Raw genomic sequence first — 11,099 nt, 5'->3', positions numbered from 1 at the left:
CCTGGTGGCCCCCAGCCTGAGCCAGCCCTCCTCCCAGCTCCCACAGCTTCCTGGCCTGTTTTCTGACTCAGCCTCTGTTTACCTGCTGGCCACATGGTCGGGGGACTCAGGGAGGAGGGCAGGGCAGGGTCCAGCTTACTCTGAGAAGGGCTTGATGAATATTTAAGGATAAATAAAAACAAGGAAATAGTCATAATAGCCAATTCTTATACCATGCTTATTAAGTTACAAGTATACCACACACACTCACATTCACACACACCTGTATTATATATTATATATCTTTTAATTTTTAGAACAGCTCTGTGAGGTTAGTCGCGACATTCAGACCCAGGTGGTCTGGTTCCTAAGGTTTGAATGTGGGAATGATCTGGAACCCCCCCCTTGGTTTGCCCAAAGTGAGTGTCAGCATTGTGGGATATTATTTTCAGAGTACATGCCCCACTCCCACGCAAGTGGGTGGCCTGGGGGCAGGGTAGGTGGAAGCGGGCCAAGGTCGAGAGGCACAGCCTCAGGGCAGCCGGGCCAAAATGGGTCTCCTCTCTGCAATGGGAAGGGTGTCTTGAAGGGGAGGGGGCGATAGGGGGAGGGGGAGGGGCACCTGCAGTAGGGAGTGGGGACAGAGGTATCCCACCTGCGCTGGGTTGGCAGGCCTGGGCCAGGCTCGGCCCTGCAGGATGCGAGTTCGGGGGTCGGGGCCGGCCCCTCTCCAGGCCGTGGAGGGGAAGGGGATGTGGAGGAGGGGGGAGGTGGCCTGTCCGAGCGGCTGCTGCGGGGGGTGGGGGGTGCTGGCCCCGCCCCGGCCCCGCCCCGGCCCCGCCCCGGCCCGCCGCCTGCCCCCCTCCGGGAAGCGTCCTCCCCGCGGCCGCTTTCGCTTTCAGTCGGAGGCGCCAGAGCGCAGCGCGCGGAGCTGAGCCGGCGGAGAAGGTGCGAGGGTGCGACGGAGACGGCTCCGCGCCCGGCCTGACCCCGCCGCCCGGCGCCGCCGGCACCATGGCGCCCGCCGCCCTCTGGGCCGCGCTGGCCGTCGGACTGCAGCTGTGGGCCGCGGGGCGCGCGGTGCCCACCCAGGTGGGTGACTCGCGCGGCCTCACCCTCGCACCCACCCCGGCGGGGGCGCAGCCCCGGGGTGCTCTTGGCTGCTCTCTCCCGGGGCGTCGTGACAGGGCTGGGGGCCCCGGGGGAACCGAGGCGCCTCGCGCTGCCGGCGCCCCGCGACCCACCCGATGGCACACGTGCGCCCGGGGCGAACTCTCGTCCCCGCAGCCCCGCGGCGCAGGGGCGCAGCCGCCCCTCCGCGAGCCCGGGCCGGGACAGTCGGGACTGGCCCGCGGGCTCTGGGCAGATCCCATCCGGACCCCAGGGCCCTCCCTCCCTCCTACGACCCCCTCCCGCGGGGTCTCTGCCAGGCCCATCGCCCGCGCGGGCACCCTCCCCAGAAGACTTCCTCCCCTGGGCTGGGGTTGGTCTTTCCTAGAAATACCAGCCTGCTGTTTGAGGGTTCCCGGCCAGCTGTGCTCTTAGCGCCCAAAAAGGGCACAGGCGGGCTGGGGGCAGGCTCCGGCCCCCTTGCCCAGGCCCTTGCCCAGGACCCAGCTGGTGGTGTTCAGGGGCCATTTCTGAGCCTGTTCCCTGGGGCTCTGGGTGACTGGAGAGGGGGGAGTGGAAGGCCCTCCTGGAAGGGTCTGTGTCTGAGTTCTGGGGACATGGAGGTGAGGGGGGCCTTCTGGGCTGGTCATCAGGGTCCATCTGTCCTCCAAGAGACCTCAGAGCTGTCATTCAACACTAATGGCACCCACCACAGTAGCTCTCCTCTCCCTGTGGTAAGGTAGAGTCTACAAAGGGATTCTGCATCCTTTGCCTTGTTTGGCTGTCAACACGGTCCAGTAAGGTAAAGTGACCCCATTTTACAGAGGAGGAAAACTGAGGCTCAGAGAACTCGTATTTCATGGAAGGCCACGGGGCCCTTTTCCTCCCAAGAGGGCATCTCCTTCCTCCCCACCGCTGCCGGGGTGCCTTCAGCCTGCCCCCCAACCCTGCCCCGTCGTACCCATGGTCTGCTGACCGGGGGGAAGGTGGGAGGTGGCATTGGCTCATGTGGGGACAGGAAGTGACTTGCCAAGGCCAGAGGCATCTGAAAAGTCCAGTTCTCAAGGGTGGAGGAAGGAGGTGTCAGACCAGAATTGACTCACCCACAGTGGGTGCTAGGGGTGGCTTTTGGGGGGGCTGCCCCAGAGGTCCTGAAAACGGAGGTGGTCCTGGGAGGCCTGAGGGACAGGAGAGCCCTGGCCCTGAGGGTAGAGTGTGAATGCAGCCGGGCCGTGGTCTCCAGCCGACGCAAGGGTCATGCCACAGACACGGGGCTTCCTGCCGCTAAGCTGGGGCCTGCCTGGGCGAACGCAGGGGCTGGTGAGCCCCTGGAGGAAGGAGGCACAGGGCTTCTTGCTGAGTCCTGGAGTTGTTTGGGGGACATTTCCGTTCTGTCTCCCACAGCCCTCCTTTCCTGACCTGCTCCCCTGGCAGGTCAGATTCCCTCTGCCCTGGACTCTTGCCACAGCCTCCCCCCACCTCCTGCTGACCCCTCATGGGCAGCCCCATTGGAGCCCTCTGGAGGCTGGGAGGGCCTTTTTTCCTGCCTGGGAAGCCGCCTGGCTCCTAATGGCCAAGGCAAACACAGCCCCCCTCCCGGGAACCTGAGGCCCGATGGTCATCCTGCGTGGCCAAGCCCTCTCCACAGCGCACCCCTCACTCCCATCTCCTCATCTGAAATCCTCATCCTTCTGCCTTTTGCAAATGCCATCCCCTGCAGGAAGCCTTTCCTCATCGTCCCTTGGATTTGCTCTAACTCTCAGAGCCCTTTGCCCTGCTCTAGAGCAGGTAGCATTCTGCTTTTTAGACTCTGGTTGTGTCTGTCTTATCCATCTGTAGATGGAAAGTTCCTTGAGGGCAGGGACTGTGGGTCCCTCCTCCTTCTTATCACAATAGCGCTTGCCTTTTGAGGACCTACTAAGTGCAGGCATTGTGTTTTGTGTTTGACTACAGCATTTCACTGAAACCTCCCTCATAGCAACCTTAAGAGGTCGGTGGTGCTGGTCCCATTTAGAGATATGGAAACAGGCCTGGAGAGCTTATGAAATTTCCCAGGCTCACATTGCTGAGGAGTGGGGGTGGTGGGATTTGCACGCAGGTCTGCCTGGTTTCATAGCTCCTTTCGCTCTACCCACCCAGTCCCATGTCCCCTCTCCTGCCCCCAGCCCAGCCCCTCTCACACAGTGGGTACTCAGTATTCTGGGCCTTCAGCTAACTGGAGTTGCAACAGAGCCCCAAGGAGATACAAGCTGGCTGCAGCTCCAGCAAACTCATCAGGGCTTTTGCCTCCTTTAAAAGCCATGTTTGCCAGCTTGTCTGCAATGCCTCATTCATTCATTCAACAAATAAATGCCAGTAAAGCTGGCAGGATGGGTGAGCGCGTGCTGCTTTCTGCCAGGGGTGGGCCACCTGGCTGGCTGCCTGTAGCTGGGGTGGAGGGTGATGGGCTCTCTCTCCACAGGGTGTGGCCTACCCACTTCTGGAAGTCTTGAGGCTGAGGGGCCACTCTTTGCCTTCTTGTCACCCAAGGGGGCCAGGGATGACCTCGGGTTGGGGTTGATGATGGGGCCTGTCAGCCCTTGGAGTGGAGTAGGGAGATCTAGCGTCCCTGCTGGCCTGGGAGGCTCCTCCTTCCTTCACCTCCTGCCCCTTTGCCTGCTACCCGACATCCAGAGGGGGAGCCTGTGTGCTGGCCGAGGGTGTGACCAGGTGATCGGCCCTTCAGAGGACAGTGGGCAGGTGCCCAAGTGTCCTGATGCAGTGCTGGTCGTTCCTCCACCCATCCATCCTCCCAGCATGGACACCTCAGCCCAGTCCTACTCTAAACCTGGCTCTGGGGACCCCGAGATGAGCACGGCCCAGCCTCCACCTTTCAGGAGCCACCCTGACTGCCTTTGTGGCTGGGACCAATTTAAAGAGCCTCCTTGTTCTCATCTGTCGACGCAGAGAGTACTCCCTTCCTCGTCCTCCTCACAGGTGTGGGTGCAAAAGGTGTTGGGGCAGATAAAGCTGAGAATTCTTGTGCCAAGGTGGGTGGCTGTCCCTGCTGCCCTAGAGCCTGGCCCGGTGGCTCTCTGGGGCACTGTCCCTCCCCAGGAACACTTTCTGGTGCTTCCGGGAGGAGGGCCAGGCAGGTCAGGAGGAGAGTTTTGATGCCGATCATGGTGTGTGTTTGCACGTGTGCGTGTGAGAGCATGTGAGCGTGTGTGTGTCAAGTGTACTCTGCCCATCCACTTAGTTTGCAGTTTTGGGTCACGCCGGCTGCTTTCCTGTTCCTCAAACCTGCCACACATGGGCCTGCCTCAGGGCCTTTGCACTTGTTTGTGTTTCCGTCTGCCTTATCCTCCTCGGAAGTGCCTCTTCTGACCCGTCTGTCTGTTAGATCTCCCCGCCAGGTGCTCTCACCCGCCTGGCCTGCTTTGTTTTCCTGTGTAGTACTCATGACCTGTTATATTTTACTTTTATTGTGTCTTCTTCCTACAATGGAAGCACGTGAGGACGGGGACCTGTCACTGCTCTAGACTCGCGGCTTACAGTAGGGTTTCTCAGTCTCGGGACCACTGTGATTGGGGCCGCGTGGTTCTTTGTGGTGGGGCCGTTCTGAGCACTGTGGGATGTTTAGCAGCTTCCCTGGCTCTGCCCACTGGATGCCAGGAGCACCCTCCAGTTGCGACAATTAAAAATGCCTCCAGACATGGTCAACTGTCCCCTGGGGGCAAAATCGCCCCAATTGAGAACCACTGGTCTAGAGCAGTGCCTGGCATGTAGCAGGTGCTCAGTAAGTGGCAAATGAATGTCGGTGAATATTCATCTGACCCTTATAATGAACCTGTTTACCAGTGTGCAGCCAGTGGTGGCAGAGCTGGGCCCCAGTTTGTTCCCCTTTTCCTCTGGGATATTTCTCTGGGTTAGGGTATTCTCCCCAAAGTGCTCACACACCTACACCCCTACCCTAGCTGGTAATGGGGCACCCCAGTGGCAGTGACTCAGGCCCCAACGGGCATGTGACTTGTCTGGAAGCAGGTCTGGGGGCGAAGTCGGGGGTTGGTGAGGATAGGGGTGCCACTGGGTAAACGTGAACCCAGTGGAGGTGCTGTGGCTTCCAGTTCCGGAACCCTCTGCCAGGACACAGGGTAGCAGTATTGCTTTAGGGGAAGGACCCAGGCCCTAGCTTCAGACAGACCTCAGGTCATTCGTACTCTCTCTCGGCCGATTGCGTGACCTTGGAAATTCTTTCATCTCTGGGAATCTCTGTTTCTTCGTCTGTAAAATGGGATTTATCCCCACCTCATGGGCTGGTGGTCACTGGCTGCTATTTGAGCTGTTTGTGGTGTTGTGGGGCCTGAGCTGATTCTGGTCAGGGCGAGGGGTGCTCAGGCCGAGGCAGGGACCCCCGGGGGTCAGACTCTCCATCTGGGAGCCACAGGGCCCAGCAGTCTGGGTAGCAGACCTCCAGCTGCCTCCACCTGGGGTTCCTGCCCAAGTGGCCCTACTGTCCACCATCCCTGAGGACAGCTTCCCTCCTGCCCAGTTGTTCCGGGCCGTGCTTCTATCCCTTATGCCCTCTCACTGCCCGAATGCCTGGCCTTACGGACCCCAGCCTGTGGCAAAGGAGGCAGTGTCAGGAAATCATTCCCCAACCCTGTGCACCTCATTCTGTGAGTGACAGGAGCCCTGTGTCATTAAGAGGTGAGTAAGGGGTACCTAGGATATAGTACAGAGGGGTCTCGTGGCCTCTCTGCAGGGGATGCAGAAGGCATCAGTTTTCCCACCTGCAAAATGGACACAGCTTGACTCCAGGTGGTCTCTAAAGCCTCTTCCATCTCTAACCTCTGAGATGCTGAAGGTTCTGTTTTCTCATGTCCCTGAGGAGGGGAAACCCTTTGGGGGCTCTGCTGAGGCCATGCCATCCATTCTCCAGCTTCCAAGTGACATCTGAGACAGCATTCTCTAGGGAAGGAACATTGGCCCGGGTGTCAGGAGACCACGGTTCCTGCCTGGGCACTGTCACTGGTTTGCTGTGTGATGCTGCTTGGGTTACTTAATCTCTCTGGGCCTAAGCCTTCCTATCTATAAAACTTAACAGCACAGCACAGGTCCTGTGCTCTCCCTGGAATGTTGGGGAAGTGCCATCTTTGAGCATTCTTGATGATCAAGGCCATGAATTAGGGGTGTGTATGGGTATGGGGTGGGGAGAGATTCTAAACGTTTTCCCTGGAAGGAGGGCCCAGCACTCCCCACTGCTCATAGCTTTGCTCCCCAATCTCTCTTCTTGCTGACCTAAATCCCACTTGCTTTGGTTGGAATTACTTCCTTGGCTCAGGCCCCAGTGGCAGTTAAGAATTCCTGTCTGCCTGACCTTTTGGATCAAAGACCAGAAGCAGAACCCTTGCACAGCCCAGGGTTCGTGCGTTTCCTGCCTTCCTCCTCCTTAGTACTTAGTGAGCACCTTGTAAAATGCAGAACTCAGACTTCTGGGGTCCCAGACTGTAGGAGAGCCCACGCTGTCAGCATCCACTGCAGGGCCCGCTATCTGGGAACCTACAGTTCAAGGAAGCCATGGGGGGGAGGGGTGTTTTCCTCGAAGAAGCCCATCGTCATCGTCAGCTGTGACGTGTACCCGACCCAGATTCTGAGTTCCTGCCTCCTTCCCAGACTGGAGCTTGGGGTGTCTGTTCCCCTCTGCTGAGCTGTGGACTGCGGGCTGGGGCTCCGAAGCCCGGGACCCACCACTCTGGGGCCCACAGTCTTTTTCCACCATGGTGCGTTTTGATGTCACAGACGGCGGTGACATCACTGTGGTTTGGGGCACTCGGGCCGTGAGCCCGGAGGAGGAAGTGCCGGTTTACCGACTGGGGTTTGCAAGAGTTAATTTCCTTCTGCCCCCAGGTGTGAGCAATGTGGGGGGGGGGTTGCAGAGGGGAAGGCAGCTGGGGGGCAGCCGGCGGGAGTCCGGCACCCAGCTCTTATCTCTTCTCTGGCCCTGCTTTACTGTTGGGTGGTGACAGGTGCTCCCTGTCTGCACCTCCGTTTATGGAGGACAGGTTGGGGCAGACTAAATCCAGTTGTTGGTGGTGGAGGCTAATGATGACCAGACTGTTTATTCCATTACTAGAATCGGAAGGTCCACTGGCCAGCGAGTCAGCTCCAAGCATCGCCGGGGGGTCTGCAGAGCCCACTTCTCGGGTCCAGGCGGGCCAGCTGCCCTCCTGTTTTTGGAAACAGGGACTAGTGAGCACATCCTGCTGGGGACTCTGACAGTGCAGGTGACTTTGAGGGACCAGGGCGAGCCTCCTTTCAGGAGCACCAGCTCTCCTTGACAGAGCAAACCGCCGCTTTGTCCCTGGGCTGGCCCAGCCACTCTGACAGGAGCCAGGCAGAAATCCCCTGGGGCTTTTGTTTGTTTGCCTTTGCCATCCGTCCAGACAGTGGTCCCCCATATGTTTCGGTCTGAGCCGGGCCCTGCAGTGGGCATGGCTGATGTGGCCACAGGTTCAGGGAATTGAGTGGGCCTGAGGGTGAGAGCTGAGCCGGAAGGGATTTGGGGGCAGCAGACAGTGGTCATGGGCATCGTCCAGACTGCCCTGTGCGTGGGAGGCCTTTACAGATGCCTTTTGGGAGAGAGGCCCTGCGCTCGGGGCTGGGAGGCTGGGGTCTGAGCCCTGGTCCCATCTTGGCCTCCAACTCAGGGAGAACATGGGTGGTTCCATTCTCCTAGCTGAACCTCAGCTGCCCCTAGTATAAACTGTCAGCTTTAGAATCCCTTGGCTCAAGTCTCTGGCTGGGCATTGGGGAGTCAGTAGCCTCGTGCAGAGAGTGGGGTACAGATCTGGGGTCTAGGGGATCCTGGCTCAGAGGGCCATGTCTGGCCCAGCTCTGGACTGGACAGTGATTCTCCAGGGAAGGTCCCCCAGGACTTCGCCCTGGTGGGATTCCTGCCAGCATCCTGGGCGCCCCCACCGATCCTGCCTGCTGCTGACCTGCGGCCCAGGCCTCTGCCTGCGACTCCCGGGGGCTCTGGGTTTGACTGGTCCTTGATGATCTGTCATCAGCCGCCCGGATCTGCTGCTGCTCTAAAATCACAGCCCCAAATCCTGCTCCTTCCTAGTCTGTCCTCCAGCTTCCCTCCCCCAATCTCGCCGCCCCCCACCCACCCAAGGCTTCAGTTTCTTCCTGACCTGGCCTCTTGGTCACTGCCCCCATCTTTTATTGTAATCCTCCAGACTGACACACTGACCCCGTCCTGCCCTCCTCTGGCAACAACCACACAGGGATCTTTCTAGAACTCTGAGCCCTGAGGGTGGGCAGGGCTGGGCCCGGGGCGGGGGGGGGTGTTACAGGGAGAGACGTGGAGGCAGGGATAATAGGGGATGATGGCTAGAGCATCCTAGCTGGAGCAAAAGATTTGTCAGGGGCAGTGGTGGCAGATGATGCTGTCAGCTGGTTCGGGGCCAGCTTATGGAAGTACTTCTAACAATTATGTCCTTAAGTTATAGCAACTGTAATTTGGGGGGTGCTTACTATTCTCTTTACATGTGTAGCCTCATTTAATCCTCAAAACAGCTCCATGAGGTAAGTACTGTTATGAGTCCCTTTGTACAGATGAAAAGATAAATGTTTAAAGGTGTTTAAGAAAATCTCAAGGCTGCCTGCTAAGATTTGGAGAGTCCAGGCTCTAGGCTGCTACATTCACCTCTTATCAGTAGTTGAAGCAATGGGGAGCCACTGATAGTTTTTGAGCAGGGGAGTGACCAGTGGCAGGCAGTATTTTAGGAAGTTCACTCTGGCCTCTGTGTGAAGGGCAGAGGAGCTGGAGAGGCTGGAGGCAGGGAGGCCCATTAGGAGATGTGGCCATAGTTGAGGCAAGAGCTCAGGGCTGGGGGAACCTGGGCAGAGCAAGAAGGAAAGGGTGAGAGGCTTCAGGAGGAGGACGAGGCCTGTGGACTGGACCAAAGACCCAGGGCAGGGACGGAAGCACCCAGAGGAAGAGGAGGCTTTTCTCCTCCACCGCCATCCTGCGACCTGAAGGCCGTCCAGCCCCAGCCCCGCCCCGCCCTGAGGTGAGTGACCTGATTCTGGTCAACGTCAGCCTTGTTGACTGGAAGCTGTCATAGCCAGCCCTGGCCTCGGTTACCTTTGGCCGCCACGCGAGGCTGGGCAGGGCTGGTGCGCTCTTACCCGTTCAGGTGAAGCATCCCCCACTGGCACCAGAAGCAGGATTCCTGGGGTTTTGCTAGCGTACCCCAGGACTGCCTGGGCTTCCCTCTGAGCCTTGGAAGGAGGTACCATCATTGCCCCCATTTACAGAAGGGGAAGTTGAGGCCCAGAGGTCTCCCGGCTCTCTAGGGGCAGGGCCAAGTCGACCCCCGCGGTCGGGCTCCAGAACTCTGCGTTTGAACCGCTCTGCAGAGATGATGGGCTCTGTCTTCCCGCTCTCTTTATCAGCCCATTTCCTGCCCAGTTCTCATGCGAGCCCCAACTCATTTCAGCGAATTAGAAATGAAAACCTTCGCTTCTGTTGAACAGTTCAGCATCTATCAGGCACCTGCTGGGGGCTGGGCCAAGAGTGATGAGTCATAAAAGCTCAACGATTAAGGCTGAGCGCTCGCCTGGCCCGGAGCGAGTGATGATGTGCGGGGACCCGGTGAATCAGAACAGCCCGGGATGTGGGCTCTATTTTTGTCCCTGTTTTGTGGACGACACAACTGAGGCTGGTGAATGGCAGAGCTGGAGTTGCACGCTCAGGGCGTGCAGAAGGAGGTGTGCGCCCTGCCCTGGGGGGAGGCATAGGGGAAAGCAGAATCCAACCCAAAGGCCAGGCACTGAAGGCCACCCGTTGTCTGACTGCATTTATGTGAAATATCCAGAATAGGGAGACCCACAGAGACACAGCGCGGGTCAGCGGTTGCCAGGGGCTGAGGGTGGGGGTGGGTAGGGGGGCATGGAGTTTCCTTTTGGGGTGATGAAAATGTTTGGGAACTAGATAGAGGTAGAGGTTGCACAACATTGTGAGTGTACAAAATGCCACTTTAAAATGGTTAATTTTGTGTTACCTGAATTTTACGTTGATTGAAAACAAGTGGTCTGGGCAGTTGGTGGTACACCCAGGGGGCCCCCAGGAAGGACCCCTGCACTCATCTGGGGGGGTTCACAGAAGGTGTCCTAGAGGCGATAACTCCAGGAAGGAGCTCTTGGAAGAAGCTGAGACCTTAGCCCTGCTGGGGACGTGGGGGCAGCGGGGGCGGCAGGAATAAAGGCACGGAGGACGGGGTGGGAGGGAGCCGGCTGCTGCTCTGGGTCGTAGACAATGAGGGGTGATGCTGCAGAGTCCAGTGCAGACGAGGTGGAAGACACGACCCCACCCAAGGACAAGGGAGCCAACGAAAGCTTCCAAGCAGGACCAGACTTAGACGTAGGAAACGAGTTCCAGCTCCATCTGGAATGTGAGGCTGGGGACCATGAGGGAGGAGGGCAAGAGGATGCCTCGGACAGGCCCGGGTGGAGGGTGAGCACGGGGAGGGGTGGGGGTGTCCTCTGTGACTAGACTGGGGGTTCCTTGGGCACAGGGACCCCGCCCGGGCATCTTTGTACCTTGCCCCTTCACACAGAGCGTGGCCCCGAGAACCGGATGCAGGCCCGGGTTCCTGTCTGCTCCCAGCTCACTTCTAAAGCAACATCACAGGCAGCAGGCGGGGTGTGGGATGTGTCGCCCCCGGGCCGCCCCCTGTGATGTGGCCGGTCCTTCCGGATGCAGGCGCGGCTCCTCTACGGGGCAGCTGTCGAGCCTCCGTCGCTGGGCCCCCGTATCCTGGTGATGGCTGGGCCCGACGCGGCTGCACCCCACCCGTCCACAGGGCTCCCAGGAATCCCCAGGATCCAGGCCCCAAAAGCACTGCAGCCTCCCGTCGCCCCCCAGGGGCCAGGGTACCCGCCATGCAAATGATGCTGCTTCTGTATTGCTTGAAGACAGTTTCCACCTGAGCTGGGTGGGGGTCGCCGCCCCCTCCCCA

At 59.2% G+C, this 11,099-nt stretch overlaps 1 protein-coding gene across 2 annotated transcripts in view; it reads left to right on the top strand.

Annotated features, from left to right (window-relative positions):
* Positions 1 to 891: 891 nt before the first annotated feature.
* TNFRSF1B (TNF receptor superfamily member 1B) overlaps positions 892 to 11,099 on the top strand; it is a 34,132-nt gene continuing 23,924 nt past the window's right edge. For both annotated transcript variants that reach the window (XM_037828499.1, XM_037828497.1), the window contains exon 1: positions 892 to 1,071. In XM_037828499.1, the coding sequence (XP_037684427.1) occupies positions 994 to 1,071 (78 nt within the window). In that variant the 5' untranslated portion in view covers positions 892 to 993. The remainder of the gene's footprint in view (positions 1,072 to 11,099) is intronic.

Source organism: Choloepus didactylus, chromosome 2 (genome assembly GCF_015220235.1).
Source record: "Choloepus didactylus isolate mChoDid1 chromosome 2, mChoDid1.pri, whole genome shotgun sequence".
Taxonomy (NCBI): Eukaryota; Metazoa; Chordata; class Mammalia; order Pilosa; family Megalonychidae; genus Choloepus; species Choloepus didactylus.
This window is presented reverse-complemented; position numbering and strand designations above follow the sequence as displayed.